A 19,183-nucleotide genomic window follows, 5' to 3' on the forward strand; every position below is an offset into this window, starting at 1 on the left:
TGCTGACCCGTCTTCCACCAAAACATGCTGACCTATCTTCCACTACAACATCCTGACCCGTCTTCCACCACAACATGCTGAACCGTCTTCCACCACAACATGCTGACCCGTCTTCCACCAAAAAATGCTGACCCATCTTCCACTACAACATGCTGACCCGTCTTCCACCACAATATGCTGAACCGTCTTCCACCACAACATGCTGACCTGTCTTCCACCAAAACATGCTGACCTGTCTTCCACCACAACATGCTGACCTGTCTTCCACCACAACATGCTGACCTGTCTTCCACCTGGTTTGTGGAAACGGCCTGCTCCAACCTGCCTGGCTCAGAGGTTACAATGGTACTCTTTCAAACATACCGTTTAAATTCATTTTTTAAACTGTGACTCATGTCTCACCCGCCATTCACCCAAGAGACAGCTAATCACGACAAGCTAAGCCAAAAGTTAATTTTGTTTTTACAGACCTTCAGCGTCTGGTACTTTTCATCCTTTCCAGTAGGGACGAAAATACACAATCTGCTGACATTTTTCCATTTCTTTATATAATTCACTAAAATCTACATTAAACACTCAAAATAATCTAATTAGAATTCAACTCACAGAAGCCCATCCATTAATCAGGACTAAAAAAGCTATTTTCATAGCACTGATGCCATGAAGAAGTCTTAATGAAGTTTCAGGATGTTGCTTAGTTACATTGGCAAGGTTTAACTTTCAGATGAAATATTTATACAACCTCAGAGTTACTACTCTGCCATACTCATTCCTGCTGTGTACCTTTATTGTGATAATATCATTTTTACAGATGTTTTATGACATAGCTATAATTCCATAATTCTGCCCCAGGTCCGTTAAAAGGCATGCAACATTCTTTTTCCATATTATCTGTAAAGCAGTGGTGAGTACAGACAGTAAACACTTTCTCTTCAGTTGTATGCCTCATGCCCCAATTTCTTACGCTGTAAAGCAATATGAATGCAAAAATCAAAGCCAAGCAAGTTTTATAATTCATGCCCTGACCTCTGTTCCCTTGCATGAGGTATAGTAATAGTAATTTCATTTCAAAGGGCGTGGATCGACGCACGTCTCCTCCCAAACATGCAGTCAGCCAGTGCTTTTTCCCCTCTCTGCAGTCAGTGAATGAGCTTATGAATGTACTGCACTGGTACACTATGCCAACACCATGGTAACAGACTTTACAACTGCCAGCTATATGTGTGATAAAGTTCTATACAGCTATATAGACACTGATATAAGCTATAAACATCATGAGCAAAAACCCCAGTCAGTCTCTTATGTAGCTCTGTTGGACTTTACCATGCAGATATACTGAATTTGTAATGTTGGTTATGATGGAATTGCCCACATTGTAATTGACCAAAGGAGTCACTGTCAATTGATGAAGTGGTTTCCCTGCCAAATTAAATACTCCTTCCCCTTGCCTTATCTGGATCAAATAGTGTATTACCACCCTCTTCAACCAACCGGAACTCCCACTTCAGCTGGATATGCCACCTACTGTGCCAGCTGCCCCCAAATAATTATGTTGTGCCTTGAGATCCATGAAAAGTTCTAAATTAATTCAATCCATTATTATTGCACTTATACTCCCAATTATTTATTTAATCCATATACATCCTAGCGTCTTGACAAGTACCCAAGCCAAGCCAAGCCATGATACACCGCAAGTCCCAGAAAAAATCTCCAATTTTTAAAGAGCGCTAACAGTTCAGCGAGTTTACTTTGTCAGTCTCGATATCAGTCCTAAATCAAATACAAGTACAGAGTTTTTCTGAGCTTTCATTTTCTTCTCAGTTTTCAGCTGCAAGGCTTTGGCAGTATGAGTTTTTATAGCGTGGGCATGGGGGCTGTTTATTTAGCCATTAGAGTGACGGGCGGCACAAAACACAAGCGTATTTACAGGCCGGTTTAACGGCTGGCGGATTTCCCCTCTGAAGCGCTACCATGCTGTTACAGCACCGTACCGCACAGAGCGCTGCACGTGTTGGACCAGCTACCGCTGCATCCATTTTCCATTCATCTGAGGAACCGTTCGGCACTGCCAAAAGCCCACACTTCCACCCCCGTAGTCGCGGGAGGGCTGTAACGCCATCATGCGGTGGAGCGATATGGATTCAAATACACTTTCAGCCAGTCGGTATTTCCCTGTCTGACCAAAGCACCATGGGGGCTCCTGAATTCAGATAATCACAGGATTCCCCTCCACCCAAAAAAATAAAAAATACAAAAATACCACAAGCAGATACAATTTCACCTTCGTAGCCATTTCCATTCCAGAAAGTGTGGTCGCACATTCAGAGATCTAAAATGAGACTTAAAGCAATACAAACAGACTTAATAATGCACACCCCAAAATGGAGGAATTCCCAACAGTCAGCAAATTTGAAAATATTCCACAGAACACCTACAGTAGCTCTCATGTCTTAATTCCCGATGAGAAAAACAGATATTTGGGCAGTGAATGAGTGTTTTTCTCTTTCAGAAACCAAGATTTACAGAGCAATCAGTTTTCTCAAATGTACTACATAAAAGCAGAAGAAGGAAAGAGCACGAGGTATTTCCTGCGGTTGCTTTGAATGAAATGGAAACTCTGATGGGGACGAGATGGATGAAAAGTGCTGTGAGTGAGGCAGAACCCAGTGCCCAAACCCAGCCTCAGACTGACCACTCGTATGGGCCCAGCACCTGACCTCCTCAGTGAATAAATCAGCAGCCTCGTGCAAAAAACACATCTGCATGTTTCCTTATCCAGCTCCATGTACTGTACTGTCGTTAGCTCAAAATGGCCAAAAATCATAATGCCCTTTGGAAAATAGAAGTGGTTTTTTGCAGCTTCTGAGAATTTAATTTTGTGGAGATAAGAGGTTTGTGCAGAACAGTGACTATTTCCTCTGCAGACACATTTTCTAATGTGGAATGGGGCTGGTTCAGTAACGCTGTCAAACATTAATGAGAACGTTATGCTGATTGTGCAGGAAAAAAAGCAGGACTGCAGGTTGCACTTTTTTCCCCCACTGCAGTCCTTCAGAAAGCCTCATTACAGCAACCTCAGCGCAGAGGTAATCTGAGGATTTCTGATAAAAGCGATTTGAATCCCAGGTTCTACCGCTTTCTCCCGGCTTACAGGCAAAAACCTTCAGCTACCCAAACGGTTTTATTTTTCAAGAAATTACTGTTGCTTGGAATAGCTTGGAATTCATATTTACATTAGCCTTACGGAAAGTGAGCAAGTCTGACGTACCCATCAAATATCAAGGCGGCTGCCAATTTATTCAAGCTTTTTCCAACAACACACTTTCCCTGGGGTTTGTCATAGAAGCACCCTGGGGTTGTCTCTTAAATGGCGCAGCTTAAAGACTGATTGACATTAACAGACAAAAAGGCAGGCTAACTCGTCTGCTGCCCATTTGCACCATGTTACTGCCGCTGTTCCACTGAGGCAGCATCGACATGCATTAAAAAATTATACGGGCCTCTGTTATGTCATTACCAGCTATGCTATGACATAAGCAGCCTCATTAAGCCAGGGACAGGATGAGTTCATATTATAGTTGCTCAGATAATCACTGAATAAATGAAATTGTATTAATTTAACTTTAACTGATTAAATTCCTTAAAATGTTGTGTTCGGTTCCACAAGGCTATCAAGCCAGTAAGATGTGAACGGCCTTCTTCAGTGCAAAACATAATGAAACAAAGTCACTGATCATGATGCCACAGTGCTTTGGTTGAGGCGACCACTCTTCTTTCCACACTAACATTTCCAGAGCATGATGATGAGCAATATCAGCTTTCATCTTGGCTAAACCTTCAGCTGCATCATGGCTGCACAAACTGGTATCTAGGCATTGCCAATAGTGTTGAAATACTCTAGTTGTATGTTTGTTTTAGCTATATTGCTAGGAAAATGAGACCATATAATCGTGTCTGTCGTTTCGAATTAGAATGAAATATAAACCCTAATTCAAAAAAAAAAATACTTCTTCCAAGAACTATTGTCTGATTATGAAGATGCAGAAGCAATTGTGATGTTATATTATGCACAAAAAAATAGAGGAAAAAGTCACAGAAGCCGTGTATTCACAATAACTTTGAAACGAAAATGACTAGTTTCTTGTTTCTTCATATTTCTATAATGCTTTTTAATCCAGACAGTACCTTGGCCAACACAACCTGAATTGCAGCTCATGTTTAGACACATTTTCCTTTCTTGAGAGTTCCTGTGTCAACCCACTTTGCACACATACATCTACATGAAAATGAACATTGACTTTAGGTATTACTGACCGTAGCCATAGACGGATCAGTAAATGTTTGTCAAACAGTTTCCCATTGGTTCCCTTTTTCAGCCTAGAGTTCTGTGCCTGAGCGAGTGATATATACAGCGACAGTTTCAACACCGTTTTATCAGAAATCCAGCCAAGCAGAGAATCTCCTTCCATCTCTCAAGGTGGAGCTGTAAACTCCAAGTGATTGTTCTCAGCAGCACAGGAACTGGCTGAGCGAATACTAACAGGGAACACTGTCACAGGCAATCAGCATCTTCATAGCTCAGCTGACAGGAGCAGCGCTGTGATTTGACTGGTCAGAAGTGTGCACGTGTACAGCACTGTGCCGCTTAAATCTCCGAAAGAGTACTGCACAAATTACAAAACAGACAAAAGCTCATATAAATCAGAAATCCGACTCATCGCCCGAGTTCAGTCAGGACCCAAAAGCGGAAACCATTGTTGCTATGGCACAGGAAATAAAGCGTTGAAATGCCCTGACCTAGGAGCACCAGGGAAAGAAGCTGGCCTGGTATGCGGGGTGGCGAGCGGGCAGGGTGGAGGGGCCCTGGGCAGGGTGGAGGGGTCCTGGGCCGGGCAGGAAGGGCGCAGCAGAGGGCCCGGCAGGCCAGAGGTCCCTAACACAGCGTTCCCGGCGGCATCGCCCAGACTGGCTGATCCGGATGGGAATGCCTGCGCTCATCTGGGGTGGGCAGACAGGCCTGAGGGAAGGCCTCCGCAGCGCTCCGAGCCAAATGACGCGGACACTCCGTGTCCAAGCGCGCACATACGCAGCCAGAGAAAATTTCACTAAAACATGTCAGAAAAATCTAAAGCGACGCAAAGAAAATAAAATACTGTTTCAAGCTATTTCAAATGTAATTGCCCTTAAAGTGCACTTGACCACAAGCACAAATTTCACACTAATTTATTTCTTCCTCCTGATAATTTGTGCTAAGCCTGGATAAAAGTAATTGCTCACTGTTACACATCTCTCCAGGGGACTTTCTCTTGCCCTTCTCCATATTACAAATGTACTCCTATCTGATTTATCAGATATTCCTCACAAGTTCCTCTTTCCTAAAACTGGCTAATATCCTCTGTCCTCTGGGCATTTTGAGTGGGTACAGTGAGTTTAACATGGTCGAGATTACAACAATATTGCAGCACTTTATAATATGGAAAATATACAAAAGAATTTCCAGTGATTCCAATGTTGCTTGAAAATACACCGCTGTGAAATTCATCAACACCTTTACCATTACAGTGCAGCAGAATATTCCAATTTCATTAGGCAGTGAATCTCCAGAGAACCGCTGTGTGGAAAACACTGAGCCCTGATCATTTCATTACATTGTCAGGGCCACAGCCATTGTCAGTTCCTGCAGCTGTAATTGCTTTTAGCAGAAACAGGATGAAGTCCAATCTAGTCTCATCAAGCTGCACTTAAACGGAGAGTGCCGATGTGGTCTGCGATGCTAACGCCGCTGTATGCACAGATTGCTGGGCTGCACAATTGACCAGTACACTGTGTACACTCTTGCTGTTTGGCGGGGGGGTTCTGGCAGCCTCAGTCTGTGTTGGCAAGCTTGTGAACTTGTGCATTGTGACTTTGCGGCTGTGCGCTGTACTAAATGCTATGACACGAAAGTATATGGTTTCCATTTGCATCAAACTACTACAGTACTACTACAAATAATAATAACAATGATAATCATCACGATTATTGATGATTAGTATTGTTAATAAGCAAACAAGTGAGAAAAAGAAAAAAAGTTATTAGTGGTAACTCTGGAAACAGAAGGGGCTGGCCTCATTGTTTTTGGCAAGATATTCCACAACCTTGGGGCCCACAGCACAATCCAAGTCACCACAATGTATTCTCTCGCCTTACCAACACCTTTAATCATATAAATATGAACTCATTAGTAATACCTCTCCAAAAATATACACAGAAGACTAATCACAAGCAGCAGAAACAGAAACAGATCCAGACATCCTCAGGCCAGACTTCTTACCTCTGGCTGTATCGCTTTGAATACTGGGGCATCCATGAGGGTAATCTGGCTCTGCCAAAAACAAAATGAAAAAAGACTTAATAAAATATTCAGCTTCCAAATAAATGTAAGTGCTATTGCAGATGTGCACACTTTTTCCATTTGCAGTATGACCACTGACCAAACGCTATTTCAAAAGGCCCTTTATTAACAGCATTATTCTTTTCTAAAGTTCAGTACCCGTGAACGTTCTGTAATGTTTTGCCTGGAGGTCCTACAGGGCCACAAGTGGATCTGGAAATTAGCAAATAACGGTCCCATAGTGTGAACATTTACCGTACTGTCCTTCCCACATTTACCAAGTGCTCATATTTTGCATATACTCATTATGGCCACTTGGTGTCAGTCCTGGGTCACATGACTGTGCTGATCTACGATGTCAGAGCCTTTCATGAGTTTTTCAGGCCCCGTCTTCTCCCTGCTACTCACAGCAAATTCCTCCGGTGTCACTTTCAGCACATCAAACACAACAGCATCGTAGCTTTTGGCATAGTCCACACTCCGCCCATCCAGGGACTCCGAGCTGCTGCTGCCCTGCAGACAGACGGGACAGTCAGACAGACAGACGAAGCCAGCCGAACAGAATGACAGCTAGGCAGACTGTCAAACAGACAGATGGACAGAATCAAGAAACTTGAAAGGTAATTCAATGGCTAAACTAAGATACATGGCTACTGCTGTACCTACAACATGGAGAGCAACGCTATTCAATTTCAGTTTCACTGCCAGCATATGGATGGGAAACAGAATCCAGTCACCTTTCATCATGCAAATGGGTAAAAACAGATGGGAAAATTTCTGGACTGTCATTATAAATTACACGGTTATTAACATTTACAAATTATAGCTGTTATTTATATCCTTTGAGTCACACAAGTCAATTCACCCCGACATTTAATAAAAGGATTAACAAACCATAAAACACAATGGAGAGGATGAATAAAGGGTGCCCTTTAAAACTATTTATCTGCAGATGCTGTTGGTCAGCATGGGAATGCTGTGTTACTGGGTGGGAACAGACACTTGTGCAGTCCCCTGTTTAACGCTGGGGGCCTGAGGGCAGGGGCCACAGAACAGACCAGCTTTATCCATTGCACGTTGTTGGTAGCAGCGACGCTCTGAAATATAAAGAGTCTCAGCTGTGTTTGTGCTTTCCCAGCACCCGAGGGGGCCCAGGGATGGACGTGACCTCCCAGAGTGCAGCAGTCTGAGCTGCCACAGAGAGACACAGCTCACTGTCCTACTGCAAAAACCTGGACTGGCTCATATTACTACACAGTGGGAAGGTGGTTTCACGTCTCAGCCCATCCCTGTAAGTCCACCTGCACAGGGAGCAGAGGGATGGGTGAGTGTGGCACACAGGAGCTATGGGAGAGTGTAATCTAGGGCTGGAAGGGGAGATGGAAAGGCTTCTTGTTTGCTTCGCCCTCGGCGTTTGAGACATGAATGCAAAGCTCCATATCAGACAACGGAACATCCATCAGCAGGCCACACCGAGCACGCTGTGCCACTATATGAAAAGGGGATGCAGGAAGCACGTTCGGCCCTAGGTCCCTGTGGAGGTCGCGCATACTGAGGCTGTGGGCTTTATTAAGAGTCTGGCGCAGCTGTAAGTGGGAAAGTGGAGACAAGAGGAAGGGGGACATTCTCTTCTCTGGTTTGAGAACAGGGGCATTCGTCAGGGCTGGCTGGCATCCACCGTTCTACAGTCCTTGAATAGTACCGTTTGTACCATCCTCGCTGGCCAACACGAACACTTCATAAAAAGTGCTTTATCCTACCACAAGGTGGCAGCACCACTGCACTTAAAATCAATCCAATTTTTCTTTTCATTCAAAAAGGCATATGAATACAAGCTGCTGAAACAGTTGAACACCGTTAAAAGGAGAATAAATAGTTTGCAAGCCATATATTTATAGACAGTCATTATTTAGCTTCATTACTTCACTTCATTATCTCATATCCTGTACCCATGCACATATTGTCACTGCTCTTCTGACACCCAATTATATATCAAGGCTTTATAGCCCTGTTACTCAGCATATGGCCATCTGCTAAATGATAATAAAATAAATAATTGTAATTGTTTTACATTTTTATCTTTTACAATACAATTTCCCATTTAACACTGCTTAAGTACAAGTTTGACATTGTAAACAAGTCCTGAGAGGTACTGCTGAGGGTAAGTGCTGGCTGTAATGCAGTGCAGCATTAGCAATGCAGGCAGTGTGGCTGAAGGTCTCTGAAGTGAAAACCGGATTAACATGGATGGATGATTCTCAAGGGCCAATTATCATCTGTTACAATACAAGACAAGACAGGACAGGCACACTGGGTCAAGGGCCGTTAGATGCTCCCAAAGGGAGGGCTGTATCTTTTCGGCAGTGCTCTTCAAAAGAAAGGGAGTCAAACTTTGACCTCACTTCATACTTAAAAGAACAGATTTTGTGAAGAAGGGGGGGCAGACAAAGTGGTGCTGGTGGTTTCCAAATTTAGTTTGAATCACCTGAATCTTAACTTCACTTTTATCAAACAATGATATAGTGCACAATATGACCCTAAGCAATGACATCTGAGTGTCTATGTAAGGCCAGCTTCAGCTGATTAAACAATGCTGGGCATTATTTTTGTGTGGAGGAGAGAACTGACGGCACGTTTCCCGATGCAGAAGTTCAAATGATGTTCAGGATTTCCCACTCCCATTCTCCGCTCTTGCAGATGGCTCCAAGTCTTGGTTCGCTGACTCACTTCCTGGGCATTAACCCTACCCCATGTCTGCTAACTCAATTACACAAACTGAACTGCGTTTCTGCTCCTCATTAAATTCAATTAACGTTTGGTGCAACCTTTTCACTGCATTTTGAAGGAGACGAAAAAGGTGAAATACAGTGCCCTCCGTAACGTTTGGGACAAAGACCCATTATTAATTTATTTGCAAAGCAAGTTGCTGTGCACCTGCTTTCTCTCATTTACAATGTAAGATAGAGGATGACATCCATTTGCACTGTACTGGCGCACCCAGGCCATCTCATTGGCTGTGGTTGGAATGATGCGTACAGGTCCGGGCTGTCAGTCAGTCACTCACCTCTGGAGTGGCGGAGGTGACCGTTACACTGGCCATCAGTCCATTCCTCCTGTACATGCCGGCGGCCAGGTAAGCAGGGAGGGCAGAACGCAGGCCTCAACTGAACCACACGCATGACCTCTCATCCATCCCTGCAGTGAGACAGGAGCATGACCATGTCATACTGACCATGTCATAATGCACACAACACCACAGATATACACAAATAGATCAGTCCTCCCCAATGACAACACCACAGATATTAGTAAATAAAATGGTAAAATGGTAAATGGTTGGCATTTATGCATCTCATTCACCCATTTTTACACACTCACACACCAACGGTGATTGGCTGCCATGCAAGGCACCAACCAGCACAAATAGATCAGTCTCACAATGACAACACCTCAGATATTAGAAAAAAGATCAGCCCTTCCAATGACAACACTGTGAGAAACAAATCTACTGTATCTGACATAGGAGCTATATAAACCTGGTATGAGATTGATTTGACGTAACGTGGTGTCATGCAGCTCCGGTGTCTATTATGTGTCCATACATTTGAGATCTCATTGATCAGGACCTGCTCAATGCAAGTAATTCATTACCTATCTCTGTATCCGTTCTCCCATGCTATTTCAGTAGAAAATAGTGACTTGCATCATCTGGATTTATGAAGACCATAATATCCATAGGCACAGACTGTAGCTCACGCTGTCACACACACTGTGGGTCAATTGAAAAGAAGTGGATATCGAGTCACGTCTTATCGCAGGATCGTATTGACGTGTTAACAAGTTATGGCAGCATATGCATTTTCTGGAAAGAAAATGCTAGCTTGCAGGTACCCGTCCCTCCCCAGGGTGGAAAATGCAGAATTAAAGGTACTCGAAGGAGGGGGTAATGATTTAACCATCCCGGTTCTTAAACCAGCCATCCTCCTCACCCCCCAGAGTGGTGGACCCCTTTAAATGAGAGGCAGGGCACACTTTTTATTTTTGCCTGAAGGCTATGGTGTGATCTTCTCAGCAGCCAAAAAAGAACACAAATGCATTAGAAAGTGTTTGTTTTTTTACAATAGAAATGTTAAAATGGTACACCAAACACACAAAGAGAGAAAGATAAAGAGAAATAAAGAGAAAGAGAAAGAGAGAGAGAGAGAGAGAGAGAGAGAGAGAGAGAGAGAGAGAGAGATATATATAAAACATACATATTTAATGGAACACCCGAGTACCAAGCGGGGAAATGTAAAACAGGTTAGGTTGTGCGGGGAAGAAAGCAGACGTGCTTCTCTGGATAATGGGGAGGAAACGAAGGCGCTCTTCACAACGCCTGTGGAATTACTGAACCTTTACAGTCCCAGCAGGCTTATATACACACAGCCCTTTATCGCTAGCACAACAAATCCTCATTTACCCTGGCCCGCTTGACACAACACTTCAATGGGCTGTACAGAGCTTGTTAAGTTCTATTTTCAGTAGATAGCAGGCTGTAATTACAGGATGGGGTTTCATTACTGGCACATATACAAATGAGAAAGCTCAATTACAAAAGAAAATTATAAAATAAAAGTTCAGCAAAAAGAACAGCAATAGAAGCAGCCCAGTGTGTTCTGCATTTGCGGTACTGAAATGCCCCCTTGAGTAGAGACAGGGTACTCAAAGTGGGATATGGAGAGTGCAATGGAAACAAATTCAAAGAAATGACACAATCACTAAATGAATTATTATCACAAGATGAAGTAAATCCATCATGGAAAAAAATGGCAGCTATTACCAAAGTTAATTTACAGTACATTTTTTACAAGCAAGAATTTGGGTTTCTTGTTGCAAAGTATTTTGTGGGTTATTCAATTGGAGTGTTAAACTTGAGCCTTGTGGCATGAGGGAATCGGGCAGGCCCCGCTAGCAGAGAAAGGTCAGTAACAGTGGTATCAACAGTGTCTTTGAGGGAAAACAGTACCATCTTGACAAGCCTAAACCCCATCAACCATACACAGTATTTTCTGAGAGCTCAGCTTAAGGCTGTAACTCAGTCATCCTAAAATAGATAGTCCAAAGGAGCGCCCATCAACCACATATATTAATACTGTAGTTGAGCACAGATCAATACTGCATCCCACAGGCAGATGCTGTTAAACTAATGGCTCCAATTCACTAACAGTATTGATTAGCATTTACGCCCTTCCAGTATAGAAAATATGACTTAAGTAAACATACAAAATTCAATTAGAAGGCTATTTGTCAAGGCATTAAGTGTGAAATGCTTTAAACCCACAAAAGACACAGCATGAACAATTGAACACGCAGCGTGTTAAACACTGTTCACACTGCTGATTCTCCCAAGGTTGCGGGTGCACAGTTAGAGGTCGTATGTCTGGGTGTTCTGGATGCATTTGTCAAATTCTAGAGGAACCAGTCAATTTTATTAATAAAAGCACTTTTAGTAATGTAATGTTCTAAACATATAAACATAAAAAACCTGAACTAAAACAAGGTGCATCAGCAGTCTTCTAAAATAAATAAAAATAAATAATATATACACACATATATACATGTATACACACATAACATAACATTCTGTACAGATAAGATTCTTTCAAAAATAATTCAATGAAAGGTCCTAAATAAACGTACTATACATTTTACACTACATTTTAGTAATTTGGCAGAATAGTTAAAAACTGAATCAAATCAATATTTTTTGTGACCACCCTTTGGCGTTAAAACTGCATCACTTCTCTGAGATGGCCAACGCTGTCCTGCAGTCAGCAGGGAGGTTGTTCCAAGCATGTTGGAGAACTTGCCACAGTTCTTCTGCAGACTTTGGTTGGCTCCTTGCTTATGATCTCAGACAGCCTTGACCAAGTTTTTATGTAAAAAGTAGTAAATTGCTTACAGTAATATATATACTTTTTTAAATTACAAACGAAAATGTCTCTGTAAAATAAAATCTTTTGGAAAATTTTTGGAAATCTCAAATGTGATCTTTTATACGAACACACAAAAAATAAACATATATATAATAAAGTCTAGTGTGCCTAAGACTTCTGCAGAGTACTGTATATATTCCATACATCTGATTTCACAGCTAGGGGATGCATTTAAAAAAATTAAACACTTACAACATTTAATATTAACCAGCAGGGGGCAGTGCTGTCCAGTAATGCAAAAATCTATATTCTGCAGTTTCTGTTCCATCGTCTTCCGGTGGCCTACATTGTGATGGCTGTTCATTTATAACCACAAACACCTCGTGTTTTCTTGCCATTATTATTTTGATGGTACTCTTCCCTGTGAGAAGCTGCAGCATGAACTCTAATTGCACGCGCTGAGAGCCGGGGGGCAGGGTATAACGGGTTTAATGGCCGTTTTCACCTCCTCAGCTGCACTCAATCTCTGTGAGCTGCCACTGCCTGAGCGCATGAAAGAAAGGGGGGGGGGGGCAGCTAGGTCTATCTGGACAAATGAGTACGTTTCTGAGAGTTGATATCAATCGATCGATATGACACCTCCACCTTTATGACGGGGATATAACTTGCCCTGTCAGTGGTGGGAGAAGGGGGATGGCCAACAGCACACCAGCACATCCAAGCAGAGTGAGAGGATAAATAAACTGGGATAGCTGTCTCAGCTCTGATTTGGGGCAAGTTCTCTCATTCGAGAACTTGGAGTTCCTGCAGTTTCATTTCTTTGGCAGGCAGCACTGTTAATGTGCTGAGAGTGCTGTAATCCTACAGTGTGCTGTGAACTGGGGGACCTACACACCTGTGCATCTTAGATATGAGCAGCTAAAACCACACATCAGAATGTGCACAATACTGCTGTGCGTGGGTGTGTGTGTGTGAGCGTGTGTGTGGGAGGGGGGGTTCCTCAAATGATCGCTTCTTCCATCATCTCACCTTTTAATCAAAGGCACTTTGCAAACACCTGTGTGTTGCTGCAATTAACGTAGGATTATGCAGAATCTACACATGAAAGCAATGAAATGCCAGGGTGACATCAGCAGCTCTGGGAAACATTTGAAGTAAAGTATAAAAACCCATTGAAGGGTTTCTATGGTAACAGTTTCTGTTCTCCTGCAGCACAAAAAAAAAACAGCACAGAGAGGGTTTTTCCTCACTACCAAGCCTGCTTGAACAACAGCAGTGAGTTCACTGAGTGAAAAACAGACTCCATTACAGCAACTATTGGTCCATAATCAACAACAAAAATCCAATGATACCATAATCCATGCACCATCAGCCTTAAAGTGTATGACAGGTGCACTTAATAATTGTGCTTTGAGGCAAAAATGTTCTCTTCACTGGACATGGTGTGAGTGAGATGCATTGACAATCATCCACTCCTTTTGTTTGTTTTTTTAGGAGGAAGTTGTTCACTGGGGGAGAACAGGTAGCTCTGTAAGCCACGCTGGCTGACGCACTTCGCTTGGAAAGCTGAGGGAAATCTCATTTCTGGCAGGGCTTTCCCCCGACGCACGCCCAGCCTCCCTCCACGGAATGGAGGTTGTGACAGCAGGTGTTTGCAGGGCCACAGGGAAAACAATTCAAGCACAAAGCATGTTTGCTCAGAACTTAAGCTCTGAACTCCGTACGCCCGCAATCGAGTCGAGCACGTCCACGTCTGTCGTCGCAGGCTGATGACCTCATCAATGGCCTGTACTGTAAGAGTTCTCAGGTATACGGCAGACTGATGCTTCGCTTCTGCGTCAAATAAGGCAGAGTATTGTTAGGTTGCCACAGCAACAGGAAGGAGACTGATCCACTGATGTAATGCAGTCAAGTCTTCCATACAAAGCAGGAGGGTTTATACCATAGTAAACCATAGTTTCCCCTCCCGCCTCACATGGTTACCACACGACTGTGGTTTCTACCTGTTGTGAAAATCTATTTAGTACTCAAGGCCCAACCAACAGACACTCATTCAGTCTTCTACTGTAAGTGCCTGTAATTCTTGTGTTCAATGCAACAGTTGCAGCTACTGTGTCTCAAATCGTTTTTTGCGAGGTCAGTTCGCTGTTACGTAGTTCTTCCAGGTTGTGGATAGTCCCAACATTCCTCTCCAGTCCTTCCAGGTTGTGGATAGTCCCAACATTCCTCTCCAGTCCTTCCAGGTTGTGGATAGTCCCAACATTCCTCTCCAGTCCTTCCAGGTTGTGGATAGTCCCAACGTTCCTCTCCAGTCCTTCCAGGTTGTGGATAGTCCCAACGTTCCTCTCCAGTCCTTCCAGGTTGTGGATAGTCCCAACGTTCCTCTCCAGTCCTTCCAGGTTTTGGATAGTCCCAGCATTCCTCTCCAGTCCTTCCAGGTTGCGGGTGATGGCAGTCAGGGTGATAGAAGTGGCAGCAGAAATACGATGTTTGCATTCCCCATGCCTCAGCCAGGCACCCAGGTCCCAGGGATACAGACTGCTTTTTCAAAGCAGGGGGCAGCAGAAGGTCACATTTTGGAGGTGTCAGACACTACAGAGTAATCTACATCAGGTGATGTAGATTAGAGTGACATCCCAGTGCCCCGCCCTTTTTCCCTCACTCTCAACAAAAAAACACAAAATATAGTCAAATATGAATTTGCCTGTAATTGGAATTGAAGTTTATTTTTTCCACCACTAATCAAAACAAGATTAAGGTTTTTAAATCCCGGACCTGCCCCAATGTGCTTTTTATCTTGGATATTATTTTAAGCGTAACCATGGTACAAACTTTGAAGGTCTTCTTTAACCACAAATCTGAATTTTATGCTTTGTTCCTGTTCTTTTCAAATCTGCACCTCTCAAAAATAAATAAGTAAATCAATAAAAATGTAAATGTAAATCCAGAGTCTGTCACAAATGATGTCTTGGGAAAGTCACAGGGAAAAGATGCAAAAAGGCACAGACACACTATCATAGTCTTTTCACTTCAACAACCTTGAAACTTTGGTCTCAAATGTTCTACTTATATAAATAAACTATTTATTAAGGATTCCATGTCTACACCTAATGGGGATAACAGACAACGCATTAAAATGGGGGGGAAAAAATCCTTTGTATGCAAACCTGCAGTACAGACAAACTGGGGAGAACACACAGCAGTTGTCAGATGCTAACGCATGTCAGTGTGTATAAATAAGCAGCTGTCCCTGGGTTTGCCTGATCAGGCGGCGGGGGAGGCTCGTGGCAACACAGAACACTGCCTGTCTGCGCGTACGGGAGGCCACTGCTGTCGAAAGCACTGTGCATCCTGGGTTCTGCATTACACGAGACTACCTTATGTATTTAGCATTTAGCATTTAGCTTATAGACAGCAAAAACCTGAGCATTCTCGAGAAAAGTTGGCTTGTCCCCAGGTAGAAGTCCCCAAAATACAGACAGGCCTCATTCTCTCCACTCTGGGTGGGGGGCCCGGTGTGGGGAGGGCAGGGGTGTGCTCCCAAAGCAGCACATGTGCATTCCACGGTCTATAGTTGGGGTGCACGGTACGGGTCATTGCCGGTAGGCCAGAGCCAGCTCTCCATATGATTGGCTTTGTATAGGTAAGCATATCGATCAGTAACCCTGGGTCCCATGTTACACTAGACTGCATTACATTACATTACATTCATTTAGCATTTAGCTTATAGTCAGCAAGAACCTGAGTGTTCACCTGATTTCCATCAGTAATTGTGCAAGATTAACGATGTTCCCAGACCAGCAGGTATACTGGAACCTCACCAAAGTACAAATGCAAATGAATCCAAAAATAACACCTGAATATAAAGGCTGAAAGATTACATCTGTAATAATATAAAAATATAAAAAGGTGCCATAATCAGAACTAGTACAAAAGGTAGGAGTGACACACACATGTATATATGCACATATGGACAAATGCATATACATGTGCACACACACACACACAAACACAATTGCATACAGTACTGTACATGTGGGCATGCACAGACACACATACATACACACAAGAAATATGCATACAGTACATGTTGGCATGCACCAGCAGTAGAACACATGCACGCATTTGCAAGCACACACACACGCACACACACACACACACACACACACAGTAAGACTGTTGACTGCAGACCATCAGTGGCACATTCCATACCATACAGTGAAAATGCAAAGCAGGACCTCTGTTCACTAGATTTAGGAGCCGGTTCACCAGACTGGACGAAACATACCATACGCATTCTCAGAAAGGAATCGCAGGGCTTAAACAGGAGATGGAGCACACTATGTACTACAACGGACATCATTTATGTAGCCCCCAGTGCCCAATACATTCCTGTAATAACACTCTGTTCCTCTTCTCATTGACAATTAATAGTCTGGAAGGATTACATGAGAAATGCACAGTGTTCCTCCCACGCAGGGCTTTCTCAGCCAGTCACTGTGACATAACCGTGAAAGTCTCTGTTCTCCGGACCGCCTGAAGGCAAGTGGCCTGACTCTCCACCATATCGCTACACATTGACAAAGATTACCTCTCCGAATATAAACAACCGGTCTGACAGGACAGACAGTTGTTTATCCCTAGGGGACACAACCGTGGTTATAAATACATTTTAAAAGCTGAATCATCAGCCGTCGGACGTATGAAGGTCCGGAGTAGCCGTTAACAGCCAAGCATGTGGCCACCGACGCTCTCCCCCATTGTCGGAGTGCCAATGATAATACACACGCGGGTGATGAAAACACGTTAGGAGCTGTCAAAGACACACACACACACAGGAAAAACAAGGGGAAGCCCGAAGGCAGGAATAACAACATAACAACGTCACATAATATAACCAAACCATAAAATAACACGATAAAGCCCTTATGGTGATAAGCCATTTTAATTCAATAAATTATCTTAATATTACTTTTCCTTTTATTTGTGTTGTGTTCCTCTTTTTTTCAGTGAAAATGTCACTGTATCTTACTGTCTGCAATTGAATACCAGTAACTGTGTGTACAGGTCATGTGCACGCAGTCTGAAACAAATAACAGAAAATTTGCATTTACATTCAGGCATTTAGCAGACGCCCTTAAATACGTGGAAACACAAAGGCTTATGCAACCAGCAGAGCTGATGCCTAAAACTAAGGCAGTTCTCATACTAAATACGAAAGGAAAGGGGCGAGGAGGAATAGGACCCAGAGGAAAGTGGGCCTGGCCACAGAAAGAAGCCCCCAAAATGCAGACAGACATCATTCTCTCCACTCAGCCAGGGTGGTGGGGAGGAGAGGGGTGTGTTTCCAAAGCAGTGTGTGTGTTCAACCCGCGTGTCGGGGGAAATGGTACGAGTCATCCCCTGTAGGCCAGAGCCAGCTCTCCATATGAGTGGTTTTATATAGGTAAGCATGTCTACGAGTAATCCGGTTTCCATGCCGATGTATATTTTAAAAGACTATACACAGACGGAGGAGCTCAGATTTGTTGAAAGTTCCTTCAGAATTTCTGAAGGAACAGTTATAGTTTGCTGTTCCTGAACAGGTATAGACATTATTCTGTACTTTAAGCAGTATTGGCACCAACAGATATGCTATGTGCAGTCCAAAAAACTACTGTACTACTAAAACACAAAACACCAGCCTGTGCATATAACAAACAACACTACAGGGTGAAACTATTTTAATACTCCCCAGACATTACAATGTCACAATGACAGACTGTACTAGCACACATTCTTTCGGTGAAACCAACATGTGTTGCCCAACCATACTACATATCCTTCTGATGTTTAAGGCTCCCTCAGATGAGGGGTCCCTGAACACTGCATTCTGTACTGACCCATATTGGACTCCTCTCTGGTCTCGTACAGCTGACCCAGTCACAGGGGTACCGGCGGTCGGGCCATTCCCCCCCCCGGGCCGGAAGCAATGTCCCAGAAGAGCACCTGAAACAGAGACCCTTCCAATTACAAACACAGCGAAGAACAGGCCGAAACTCGGGGGAGCCAACGCTACAGTATGTGTCCTATTAAAAGCATCTGGGCAGGCTGTACATATTCTTTAGGAATCCTTTCATGTAGCTTATAATAATGGACCTCACCCAACATCTGCAGGGTTTTTCCTGCATAGCGTTATATTGTGCCGCCTCCGCAAAATTCTGACCAGTGTTGGCACATAAAAACATTATATACTGTGGGGTGGATTTCTATCATTTGAAACTGCAATGGTGGCTATTCCGATGCAATGCTGTATCATAATCTACACAATGCACCAGGAAAAGGGCTACCAAAGAAGAACAATGCTACAGCAGCTCTATGCATGGAGTATGTGATCAGAAAACTCTGAATTTGCTGTATCCAGAAAGGTAAATTACATGCTATAGGTTTGATATTTTAAACGAGAGGTCGGGCTAGACCAACGAATGCTGCAAAAGAAGGACATATCAAAATCTGCGTTTTACACTCATGCACTTTCCTTCTGCTAAATGTTCTGCTAAAAATGTTTTTGCCAAAATATGCCAAATCAAAAATAACAAAAATGTATTTTGTTCATAATTTTAGTATGAAAATTTGTAACACAAGCGGGGTGAAACAGCAGGATGAGCAGATTAAATAAGATACAAATAATGGTTTGCCGTTGTGATACATTTTTGACACACAAGCTAATAATATAAAAAAAACCCTGGGAGCAATTACTGTTTCAAAGCAAGCTAACTAGGGTGTGACATCTGTTTTTCAAATGTTCATTTGCCTGTCTTTGAATCTTGCAGTGCTATCAATGGTGGGTAAATATTATAATCAACAAACAACACAAATTTCAGATACCGAAAAACAATTGGCTCAAAGAAAGGAG

At 43.1% G+C, this 19,183-nt stretch overlaps 1 protein-coding gene across 6 annotated transcripts in view; it reads right to left on the minus strand.

Annotated features, from left to right (window-relative positions):
• ralgps1 (Ral GEF with PH domain and SH3 binding motif 1) overlaps positions 1-19,183 on the minus strand; it is a 158,592-nt gene that overhangs the window by 116,619 nt on the left and 22,790 nt on the right. For 5 of the 6 annotated variants that reach the window (XM_061259995.1, XM_061259990.1, XM_061259993.1 and 2 more), the window contains 4 exons: positions 18,171-18,276; positions 9,438-9,568; positions 6,782-6,886; positions 6,314-6,364 (listed from right to left, as the gene is read on the minus strand). In XM_061259995.1, coding sequence (XP_061115979.1) covers positions 6,314-6,364; positions 6,782-6,886; positions 9,438-9,494 — 213 coding nt within the window. In that variant the 5' untranslated portion in view covers positions 9,495-9,568; positions 18,171-18,276. The remainder of the gene's footprint in view (positions 1-6,313; positions 6,365-6,781; positions 6,887-9,437; positions 9,569-18,170; positions 18,277-19,183) is intronic. The other variant, XM_061259994.1, reaches the window with a different exon arrangement.

Source organism: Conger conger, chromosome 11 (genome assembly GCF_963514075.1).
Source record: "Conger conger chromosome 11, fConCon1.1, whole genome shotgun sequence".
Classification (NCBI taxonomy): domain Eukaryota; kingdom Metazoa; phylum Chordata; class Actinopteri; order Anguilliformes; family Congridae; genus Conger; species Conger conger.